The sequence below is a fragment of the Triticum urartu genome, chromosome 2A (assembly GCF_056163025.1).
Source record: "Triticum urartu cultivar PI428250 chromosome 2A, HENAU_Tu73, whole genome shotgun sequence".
Taxonomy (NCBI): Eukaryota; Viridiplantae; Streptophyta; class Magnoliopsida; order Poales; family Poaceae; genus Triticum; species Triticum urartu.
Genome location: NC_141874.1, coordinates 169,257,445 through 169,268,820, shown reverse-complemented (window position 1 = coordinate 169,268,820; position 11,376 = coordinate 169,257,445). Strand labels below are relative to the sequence as shown.

General features: G+C 43.1%; 1 protein-coding gene across 1 annotated transcript; it reads right to left on the bottom strand.

Moving 5' to 3' along the window:
- Positions 1-1,722: 1,722 nt before the first annotated feature.
- On the bottom strand, positions 1,723-10,995 carry EMB2734 (ARM repeat superfamily protein). Its single transcript, XM_087543531.1, has 20 exons — positions 9,634-10,995; positions 9,115-9,318; positions 8,124-8,228; positions 7,986-8,051; positions 7,685-7,849; positions 7,374-7,448; positions 7,150-7,301; positions 6,544-6,679; positions 6,383-6,452; positions 6,179-6,306; positions 6,019-6,075; positions 4,666-4,851; positions 4,489-4,581; positions 3,872-3,957; positions 3,722-3,788; positions 3,568-3,634; positions 3,349-3,485; positions 2,603-2,694; positions 2,457-2,523; positions 1,723-2,202 (listed from the first exon to the last, which is right to left on the bottom strand). Exons 1-20 carry the CDS (start codon positions 10,885-10,887, stop codon positions 2,038-2,040), a joined length of 3,372 nt encoding a protein of 1,123 aa, XP_087399657.1. The 5' UTR covers positions 10,888-10,995; the 3' UTR covers positions 1,723-2,037.
- Between the last annotated feature and the right edge of the window lie 381 nt (positions 10,996-11,376).

The window sequence follows — 11,376 nt, the reverse complement described above, 5'->3', positions numbered from 1 at the left end:
AAAGTCGTGCTACCCTCATGCTATCAAAAAGGTGAATTTTGTCAAGTTGCTAGCAGCCACGCTGCCTGATTCCAAGCCCTCTCGTTGATTGAGCGTATAAGACTGGTGCACCCACATTGCGGCCCCCATATTTTTATGAACCCGGAGATGGCTCCAAGGAGGCCCATCCTAATGGGCGTTGTTTTATAGCGGCGGAGATGCTATGTTTGTCGCTGTCAATGTGCGTTTCCTTGCCGAGCCCCGTAGATTATTCGCGCGGACGAGACAAAATACCACTTTTTGAGCAGCGCAAAAGTCAGGAGGGGCATCTTCTCGCATCTTTTGGTGTGGATTCGATTCAGATTTGTCTTGTGCTGATGAGAGAGGAGGCCACGAAGAACAGGAGTGGATGGAGGGGGGAGGCAGTCCAGTGGCGTGCTCAGGGGGCTTATTATCTCGTAGGAAGGAACCGTTCAAATGCAGTTCGTGATGTCAGGTCCTGATGCAGGAAAGAGTGCATTGGGTATTTCTTTTTGCCGATTCCTCTCTACTCCGCTGGGTGCATGCACCTGAATTCTGGAATTCGCTTCAAGCCTAGTTGTTTCCAAATGTTTAAGACCGTCTGACATCATAGAAGGTTGCTCGCACAACTTTATTTGGTTTGGTATTTTATTTATTTTGGGACTAGGTTTGGCACATACAATCCCGCAAAGCAGAAGCTACTCCCTCCGTCTCATAATATAAGACATTTTTTTGATTCCAGTGTAGTGTCAAAAGACGTCTTACATTATGAGACGGAGGAAGTAGGTAAGTAAAGACAATTACGTGACCTAGTTTTTCTGGACTAAAAGTTTGGAACACTGAAACATACAATCCAGCATAACAGAGAGGGGAAACTCGTACAAGCTTCTTTTTTTAGGGAAGCTCGTACTAGCTAGTATACTGAATCGTGTAAAAAATACTCCCTTAAATAATGCATGTGCCAAACACCTCATGATTTTTGTAAATGCTGTAAAATACTGTTATGCATTCTGTGGTATCACACAGCAGCAGATTTAAAAACTGTAGTTTTCCGATACTTCTGATCTTCAACATACTTTAAATCCAAACAGAACCTAAGCTTATGTAGTGAACTGCTTTATTTCGACAGCTTGTACAGGGGAAGGTAGCATTTAAGATTTATTTTGTTTCGGGCTGTGGAGGATCTGGTAAAAAAATTCTGTGGACTTCTATCATTGCCACTCTTAGGTCTGAGCGGCGCGTCGTGCTTGCTGTTGCATTGTCAGGTGTGGCCTCTCTTTTGTTACGTGGTGGAAGGACTGGTCATTCAAAGTTCAAGATTCCGGTTGAGGCGAGCGTCTCTCATCAATGCTTGCTGGATTATGTCAGCGAGCGTCTCTCATTTTGTGGGGTGAGGCCCCAATGACCAGTCGTTTGTGTTTCGAGGCCCTTGATAGATCGTATCTGTTCAGGATGATGCCAATTGTTTGCTGCCTTTCGGAGGTAAGGTAATGGTACTGGGAGGCGATTTCAAACAGATCTTGCCTGTTGTGGAAGGTGGTGCCAAGGAGGATATAATTAATGCATCCTTAGTGTCGTCGACGCTGTGAGGATACGTTAAGGTTCTTAAACTAAATACAGAAACAGAGTAAATGACATGGAATGCAACTGCTAACCTATGTACGTTTATGCAGAACAGACGGGGATCATCACACAAAACCATAACAAAACATATGGGGATCGTCACACAAATCCATAACAATCTCATTACCAAAACTGATGCACCATTGTTCAACTCAACCAACAACAATTTTCGCCATTGCCCTTACACCTTTGACGCAGCACGCCCCAAAATCATATTTGAATACAAGATAATATACACTCTACATCAAAACCATATGGTATGGCGACCACCAATCCCTTGAAGCGACCAATGCATGCACAAATGAACTCCCCCAGAAAAAGATTCAACTCAAAAAATTGGTTGACAGTACCAATGACGAATTATGGAAAGAAAAGCAAGCCCCGACCTTGCAGCCACAAGACAGAAGAGTGGAACTATGTGGATAGGATGGACTGGAGCATAAGCTGCTGCTGTGGTTGCAAGGTGGAAAATGTTGAGGCAAGAAAATCAGGTGGCAATGTCTGCTGAAATCGCTTCAGAACACTGATCATCCGGGTGGTTGTTTCATCTGTTGCAAGCTCCTTCCCATTGCACAGAACCTACATAGAAAACAAAATGAAGGAACGAAATCATTTACTAAATTATTCATAGAAAACTAAGCTCAAATATCAAGATGTACTGCTGAATAAAAAGGTCTGCCGCCACCAAATGGCCAAACTGAGACCTCGACACATGAATTTACAGATCAAAACCCACAATGTACTGCTTCATTGTCATTATTTCATTCAGCAATACTAAATACCCCCTAACTGGAGGTGACAGACTGACAGAGCAAGCACAAAGTCAAAATTACCTCAGCAAAAATAGAGACTATTTTAGGAAGATACTGACTATGAGGTCCAAGAACCTGTGAGTCAGATCTGCACATAAAGAACAGGTTATATAAAATGTAAGAAATATTCTACTGTTACTGCCATGCTGACACTAAAGAGCAGATACCTCTCCACCATCGAACAAAGCTGATCATGTACAACTTTTGCTTCAATCTTGTCATCTTTTATAGGCAAGCAACCAAGCCATGCTGGAATGACCTGAGAAGCATAATTTATTCAGTTTAAACCATTAAAAAATAGTAAACATGCACAGCAGATGTAGAGTAGAGGTATCTCAGCTTGATATGTCCTTTCATTCACTTACAATCCACATGCTGGTGCGCATGGAATGGGCATCATCAAATATCGCGAAAAAGATAACAAACAACCGTATGTCTCTTCGGTTCAAAAGAATATAATACTCCCTCCGTTCCAAAATACATGACTCAACTTACAAAGTTAATACAAAGTTGAGTCATCTATTTTGGAATGGAGGGAGTAGGAATTTTGGAGGATTCCATTCCATATGATTTTTTTTATCTACAGAGCTTGTTTGGTTTGTAGGACTAAAAATCATACGATTTTCTTCGAATGCAAATTCCGAAGGTATTTTTCCACTGACACCAACCTCATGAAAATTTCCCCTTGGTTTAAATGACAACTATGGGATGGACCTAATCCTTAAGAAAATTTCTTGTAGATTTTCAGTGGATTAACAAAACAACTTTTGGTTACAAATTCCTGTAGGGTTAAACATGCCTTGATACTGAATTCCGACGTTTTGCTATTCCTGCATTTTCGAAATATTATGAACCAAAGAGGCCCTTGGTTTAGTCTCTTAATAGAACCTGGAAGTGAGATTTAAGCATATACCTGAGCCGCATCAATCCCATCGCGATGAAATTGACATATTTTTCCAAGTGCTGAAACAGCATTATCATATGCCATAATATTATCTGCATGTTGTGCTTCTGGATGTCTGATAACATTGTTCAGCTTTGACAGGGCCTCTGAATTTTTAAAAGCATTATTGTGTTAAATGGAATGACTTCAAGATGCTTGTAGTACTAAGCCATAAGATTCAGAACTTACCTCCAACTAAAGGACGGAAAGTAAGGCCGCCAAACTCAGCACATACGCCCAGGCCATAAACAGCAGCCTAACATGATGATGATTTTGTCACTACATTAGTGTCATGTATTACAGACAAAACAAGTTAAGACAACATGAGAGCACAAATACAGACCTGCCGAACATCTGAGTTATCATCGTTGGATGCCTCCAACAGGAAAGGAACATAGGTATCATAATACCTGCTCAGGCGAAAAATATGATTCAGTTCCAATTAAAACCCAGTTTACACGTAAGGGATAACTAATGTTAAGGAGAAACATACTTCAGAGCCGACTCACGACATTGCTCTGCAATGTCATCAAAAATGCAGATAGCTATCCTTCTCTCCTCAGCTGTCTTGTCCTTTCCCTGAAAATTAAAGATTAGATAAAAAATACTAAATAGGATACCAGGATATCATGGAGACATACCAACAGACATAGGCCTACTAGAACATGGTAATGATCATAAACATTACCCTTTGGCACCATAAAAATGAAGAGACCAAGGAGAGAGGCATTCACAATTCAAGGCTGCAAGCAATTGTTTCTATCCAAGCTAACAGTGCTTTACATACTATTTTAGCTGTCACCTTATTAGTTCCACAGTTTTCAGAAATGAAACGGTTCGGTCAAACAGAAGGCATGTGGTTCTCTTCAACAGTTATTCCCAAAACCAATGAGACAAAGCCACACAGGAATATGGAAAAATTATCAACACGAGATTTGATCCCTACATTTTGTGTGACCTCAGAGGAATTCTGTATGCTAATTGGGTCAAATGAGAGAACTAACACAGAATCGGTTGTAATTGGAAAAATATTAGAAACTGAACTCCAAACAAATCTGTGCACACAACACAATGAGCATGCCCAAACAAGGTGGGATTCAATCAACTTACCAACATTGGTGTAACATACACAGATAGCTCATCAAAGAACGGCAAGAAAGAAGCTTTAAAGGTTTTAATCAAAGTTCCCAGGCACTCGCCGACCTGAGTGTAAACAAATAGAGAATGTTAATTCAAAAATGAAATTGCAGAACACAAGCAATTCACAGACTTGTCAAGAAACATAACCTGATCAAACACTTCCTCCTCCTGCTCATTCTCTTCTTTGAGTAGTTCTCCTTCATCAGCATCAAAATCTTCTGCTTTTGTTCTCTCTGATCTGTCTCTTTTCCTGGTTGCACTGGCTATAATAACATTCTTAATCTCATCCGAAATAGCTCTTACTTGATTCTCATCAAGAAGACATCCAGAAAGCTGTTCAGTGAAAGTAAAGTCAGTGAGAAATCTGGTAAAGCAAACTCTCTACTCCCTCCTTTCCGGTTTATAAGGCTCAATTCAAAAATCTCACCAACCAAGGTAGATGATGAGTGGTGGAATATTTTTTGTAGTTTGCAAAAGCACCCAATTAATGCTCTTAATACTTGCATGCAATGATTTAATGCACCTTGAAGTCTGAACATGTGATGGGGAACAACCAAATTGAGCCTTATAAAATGGAAAAACTAAAATTTTGAGATAAGCCCTACAAACCGGAAAGGAGGGAGTAGAAGTCAAGGAACAATTAAATGTGTGCCATACAGAACTGACTAACTAGGTAACATTGTACAGATGATGGCTCAAGTGTTGATCCATTCAAAAGAATCTATGCTTTGAACACAATAAATAAGAAAAATTAATTTATCTCTTGCTAAACGCTAATCCATAAACAGCAATAAGCACCTAGGTACTTCTATACAAATGGTGTATTTGGTTAGTCGTACGAAGTTTTTCTTACAAAAGAAGCATCTTTATGGTACTACTAACGCTAACAACTTCCACCAATATATAATATGAAGTGATATGTAAGTTAATGAAGACTGAAATATGTCGACCTTCTAACAGTCATCACATCAAGTTAATGAAGACTGAAATATGTCGATCTTCCAACAGTCATCACATTAAGTTGTTACTCCCATTGCTGAGACGGGAACGTAAATTTGGTTCCCACAACAGCACAATAGACATACAGAATGTAAGGGCGGTTATCCAAATTGAGAAGAACTTTATATAAGTTGTTTCTAATACCATATAGAGCATATAAATCTGTGGACCTAGTTAGGGAGTTGTGGAGGACCCTGACAATCAAACTGCTAAAATCAAACAGCTCAAGTTGCTACAGTGATGTTGGACATCACATCAGGCTATTTCGAAAAGGCTTCAATCAGTTATATGTTATCTGGAAGCCCGCAAGTAGTCATCAATATGGAAATACTACATTTGTTTAGAAAGCTCCCCTCCACCGCATTTTTTTGTGTATTAGTCGAGACATGCAAATACACAATTACCAGTTACAATCTAGGACCTAATCATACTCACTCTAACATGAACAAGTGACACAACCCACAAAGTACTTACTCCCCCTGTGCAGAAAACAGAACAGACCTGCATACACTCATTTAAGGAATCCAGCATGGATGAGCACATTTCGGTTTCCGGCTCCTGTATGGTAGATGGATGCAAGAAAATCCAGCTGTTAGCATTTAGTTAAAGTGTAAAACAAACCAATGTTATCATGAACTTAGGGACGAGGTTTTGCAAAGACCTTGTGCAGCGCTTCAACCAGAGCTGGAATTATGAAATCAGACAATTGTTTAACGTAAGACTCATCGCGTCCTGGAGCCTGCCCCTTCTCAACAGCCAATTTTGCCGAACGTAACAGTTCAGGCATAGCTGCATAATTGTGGCAAAAAATGTTAAAAGAAACACACAAAATCTAAATGAAAACAAATGTAGATCATCAAAGTACCTGCAACAGCAGCTCTTCTCACTTCTTCATGGAAGTAAAACTTAAGAAGAGGGACCAATGTAGGAGCAACCTGCATGGAATTTGTTCCAGTCACATCCACGGTTATCAGAAGTTAAAAAATCAGACAATTGCTTTGTGAATGACTGAACGGGAAAATAAACCTGATCAATCCATGGAAAGAAACCCTCCTTGAGCTCATCAGCATAGCAACACAGCATGTTGCAAGCCGTTGCTTTCTCTTCCAGCACACTAGTTCGAATTCCAATTCTTTTGTCACCAAGTGTGATCGTTTCAATGCTGTACGAAATACCAAAAATCAGCGGTGTTATTGCAAAATTAATACGCAGTTAAAAGCAAAAACAAGGGGGGGGGGGGGGGGGGGGGGGTTAACATGCTCGCACATGGTGTACAAACAAATCAAAACATGTAAACATTGCATGAACACTAGTGTATGTAACTTGCAACCACTAGTTCATGGATTATGTGGATAACACTGGGGATATAAACAAACACAGAAGTAGTGCAAAAGACTTTACATATAGAGAGCCATACACTCTGAACCAGAGAACCGCAATTTGCAAGGTTTATTCCTTTTTTGTGAAGGCTTTTGTAAGTGGTATTAAAAACAATGTTGAAATAAACTTGTTACTATTTTCAGAAGACTAAATTAAGCATGCCGACAGCCTATATGGTGGTTCCCGGTTCAAGAGAGCCAACTTTTAGTTCAGTGGATTTCCCAAAAGAATTATTGAGAAGGTAACGCAAACCTGTCGTCATCTGATTCTATTTCATCATCTGATTCGGCTGAAGTAATTGTGACATCAGGCTTCAGCTGAGCAGACTGAAGCAGTGGTGGCATAACAACATGCATGTAAGGAAGAAAATCCTGTCCAAGACATTTGCATAGCCTGGCCCAAGCCTGTCACATGCAGGGACATGGTTATAAAAATTCAAAATGCAATTACAATCAATATCCTACTTTGAAGCATACCTGCAACATGTAGCTGGTTATCGGATCATCTGTTTCCATTGGAGTTCCTTGCAAAGCCATAAGCACTTCCATGACCTGCAAATTATCAGGTAAATTAGGAACAGAATGCCTCAGGAAAAAAATATAGCCATTCCAACAAAATGATGTCCAGCAGAAATTCAAGTAGGATATACTCCCTCCGTCCCAAAATAAGTGTATCAAGCTTAGCACAACTTTGTACATGAGTTAGTACAAAGTTAAGACACTTATTTTGGGACAGAGGGAGTATATGAATGTCCACTATAAAATTAGAGAAGAAAAGAGATACTAACCTGCTTGGCATCATCCCTAAATTTATCCTTGCCTACAGCCATTCCAACAAGACTTATACACTCCATGGACTTGGCACGGAGCATCCTATTAGACTTGTCAGTTGCATTCATCAAAATAGCTTTCAGGTACGGCATAACAGCATCATAGTATTTCTTGAAGTGGTCCTGAAAAACAAAGTGTATCATACATCATATAATATTATAAAGTCACGATGATCACTAAGCTATAAATCATGAAAAAGTGTTACAGCCATTAAAGGTGATATTGAATGTAGCTGTTAACTTCCACACAAGCAGTTACCTGTGATGAATCAGCTACTGATGCTAAAGCTGTCAATGCTCCCTCTTGCACCATTTGCTTACCGTTCTGAAAACAACATAAAGGTTAACATATTATCTACCTGTACAAACAGTGACTCAAGGGAACTTAGATGCATACCTGGAGAAGAACAAGTAATTTGCTAACGATTCCATCCAGGTATGGTGTCAGAATTTCGGGCGTGCAATTCTCACTGAAATTCAAGATTGCGGACGCAGCATGTGCCTGTCAAGAAAGATAGTAGACACAATAAATCAATATTACAGCATGTGCCTGACAAGAAGGATAGTAGACACAATAAATCAATATTAGATTAGTAATTAAACCCTAATATGCATAGTCCACATAGGGGTACAAATTTTTTTGGCAATAACAGAAGTACAATGAAATTCAAAAAAGTGATAGCACAATGCATTCAAAACATTAAACAGAAGCAGTTTCAAAAGCACAGTAAACTAAACAACAGACTTAGTGAGTTAATATAGTACTACAAGCAGGCCATGTGCTTAACAATTTCTCTGTTGCACCTAGAAACAGTTTCTCTGTTGTGGATCCGACATGCGAAAATATTCAGAAAAATATTTAAAAAACAATACTGAAATTAATCAAGATGGAATACAAAGGGGCCAGACAAACAGAATAACATAGGATAGGCCAGAATTTGGACTTTTATATGAAATTTATTAATCAATCAGCTTATTTACAAGTTAGGAGCATACTAAACAATAGTTCTGTGAGACACATTTCCTAGAGATGCTTTACTACATAGACTTGATCAGAGCCATTCAGAAAGTAAATGTCAAAGTATCTAATGTAAAACAGGTAGCAGAAAAACCTGGAGAATACAAAGGAAATTTATGTTTTTGTTACATATCTCAACAATGATAACGAAATACCTAATAATTTGTTACAACTAGAGCACAAATAGATTGAATTCTTTATCTAATGAAGAATGTCTCAAGCTTAAAGGAAGTACGTTTCTTACATATGAATGTACTATGTCTCTACTGAGATAATCTCAGCCACATAAGCACTAAAAACTCGTTGTAATTAAAAACAAGGATTTTCTGAGTCAACTGATCAAGTTTGATGCCAGTATTTCAACACTTGCCTGCACACGTGGATTCTGAAAATCGTCCATGGCATTAGCCAATGCAGGCAGCACCTTCTGGTGGTACTGAACCTGCAAGTCTGGGCCCAAATCTGTAGACAGCTGACCAATGGCATTGATTGCAGCCCACCGCACTCGAGGATGAGGGTGTTGGAATCCATTCAGTATCATCGAAACCACCTGCTCCAAGTTTTTAAGCATAACCTGACAGCAACAAACAGCAACTGGTGAGGAGATGATCCACTTTGGTTATTTCCTACTTGCAAAAATGATATAGAACGATACACATTTTCGTGGCCTAACGCTAGTGAAAATGTTTTATAGGCATGGCAACTCAAAATTTGTAAATGAGGGATCAAGGTAAAAGTATGGCATCCACTATCTTGTTTCCATATTACTAATTTAATTTCTAATTCAACAACGTTAATGAATGGATGTTGCTTTTAAGCATTTCAATGAGGTTTTGAAGTAACAAACTATTGCAAAGTTAATCAAAAGGCCAAAGTTAATTAGGCTAACCTTTGCACATCCCTCTGCAATCTGTGCAAGCGTGATAAGCGCAGCATGGTGCTTCTGCCACTCTGGAGCAGAAAGATATTGTGGGAGCAGCTCAGATGCAATCGGCACAACTGCATTCCCACCAATGGCAATGGCAAGACGGTCAAGGCACTCCTGCGCCACTCCATAGTTGTTCCCTTCACCTGCATCTTCGTCCTCGGTTTCGGCAGTGTGCCAGGCAGGGTCATCCTCTACATCAAGCAACATCTGCATAAGTACTTGGAAGAGCCTGCCAACAAACTGCGGGAGCCTGCGCATCATTCCTGGTGCACGCTCCCTGGCCTCAGCAAGAGTAATCACAAACTCGACAGCCAGGTGCCTAGTTCCATCCTCCAACTGTGCAGCTTCAGCTATTTGCAGCATCGCTCCTGCCACATCAGCAATCTGTCGCCGCAGGAACCTTGGCTCTGCACCAGCCAGCTCCACAAGCAGCTCCAGTGCCTCCTGTGCAGATGCCTCCTGGGACGAATTCAGGCAATCCGTGAGCGCCCTCATCATCGCAGGCAGCAAGTCCTGCATCTTATCTCTGTCAGCGTTAGTTGGCAGGCACTGAACGAGATTAACGGCGGCGCTCAGCGCGGCGATGCGAACATCAGGCGAGGTCGGGTGCGCCAGGGCAGATGCTAGAAGGTTGTGGATGGTCATCAAATGGTCGAGAAGAGATTCGGCGATGTAATCGGCGAGGCGTGCGAAGATGAGCAGCGCCGACTCCTGCAGGTTGGGCGCCTCGGGGGTGGAGGCCGCGCGGAAGAGGAACGGCAGCAGCTCGGCCCAGGTGTTCTCCGGGAGGAGGAGCGTGGCGAGCTCGGATATGGCGTCGCAGACCTTCTTGGCGATGGGCTTGGGGGGGTCGGACTGGAGCGCGGCAAGGAGGTGGGCCTTGAGCGCGACCTGGCCGTCGGGGGATAGGAGGGGCCAGAGCGGGGGCGGCGCGGCGGCGGAGGAGTCGGGGGAGGCCGTCGGGGAGAGGAGCTTGCGGAGGAGGACGGCGGCCATGGCGCGGAGCTCGGCGGGGGTGGCGGGCGCGGCGAGCGAGGAGGCGAGGCGCAGCGCGAGGGGCTCCGGGTGGGAGCCGCGGAGGCGGTGGAAGGCGGCCTCGGCGGCGGCGCGGTCGGCGTTGGAGGCCGACATGAGCGTGGAGAGCAGCGCGTCGAACGCCGCCGGGTCGCCGCCCAGCAGCGCCGCGGCCGCGGCCTGGTCTTCGGCGGACGCCATCGGATCGGGCGCGGGCCGAGGCGGCGGCGGGGCGGCTGGCTAGGGTTTTGCGGGGGGAGGCGGCGGGAATGTGGAGGGGAGGGTGGACAGGGCACGGGCGGGGGAGAGACTCGGGATGGGTTTAATAATATATGGGTAGGGTTTGGGGAGGTGCGGCTCGGGGGCAGCGGCGGGTGGGGCAGAGGCAGAGGCAGAGGCAGAAGGAGACGAGGACGGCGGGGGAAGGGGTTTGGTTTGGTTTGGTTGGGCGGGGGCGGGGGCGGGGGCGGGTCGAGCTGGATTGGGTCCGCGAGGGAGGGAATTGAGGTTTGGGTTCGGACGGTTTCGCGGGATTCCTTGCTCCTGTCTGCCTTGCCGCTTTTGATTATTCCGTCCATTTTATGTCGACTCGCGTCGGAGATGATTTCGTTCGTTCGTTCCTTCGCTTTGCTTCTCCATCCAGGTCGCGCCGGGTTCTGGGTTGTTTTACTACTGGCAGCGAGGCCGCTG

What these genes read in the sequence shown, in the direction of transcription:
- EMB2734 (XM_087543531.1), bottom strand. Translation starts at nt 10,887, where the DNA reads ATGGCGTCCGCCGAAGACCAGGCCGCGGCCGCGGCGCTGCTGGGCGGC. An exon ending in TAACCAGCTACATGTTGCAG is followed by an intron (nt 7,302 to 7,373) that starts GTATGCTTCAAA and finishes TGCATGTGACAG; the next exon opens with GCTTGGGCCAGGCTATGCAA. An exon ending in GAGAAGAGCTGCTGTTGCAG is followed by an intron (nt 6,307 to 6,382) that starts GTACTTTGATGA and finishes ACAATTATGCAG; the next exon opens with CTATGCCTGAACTGTTACGT.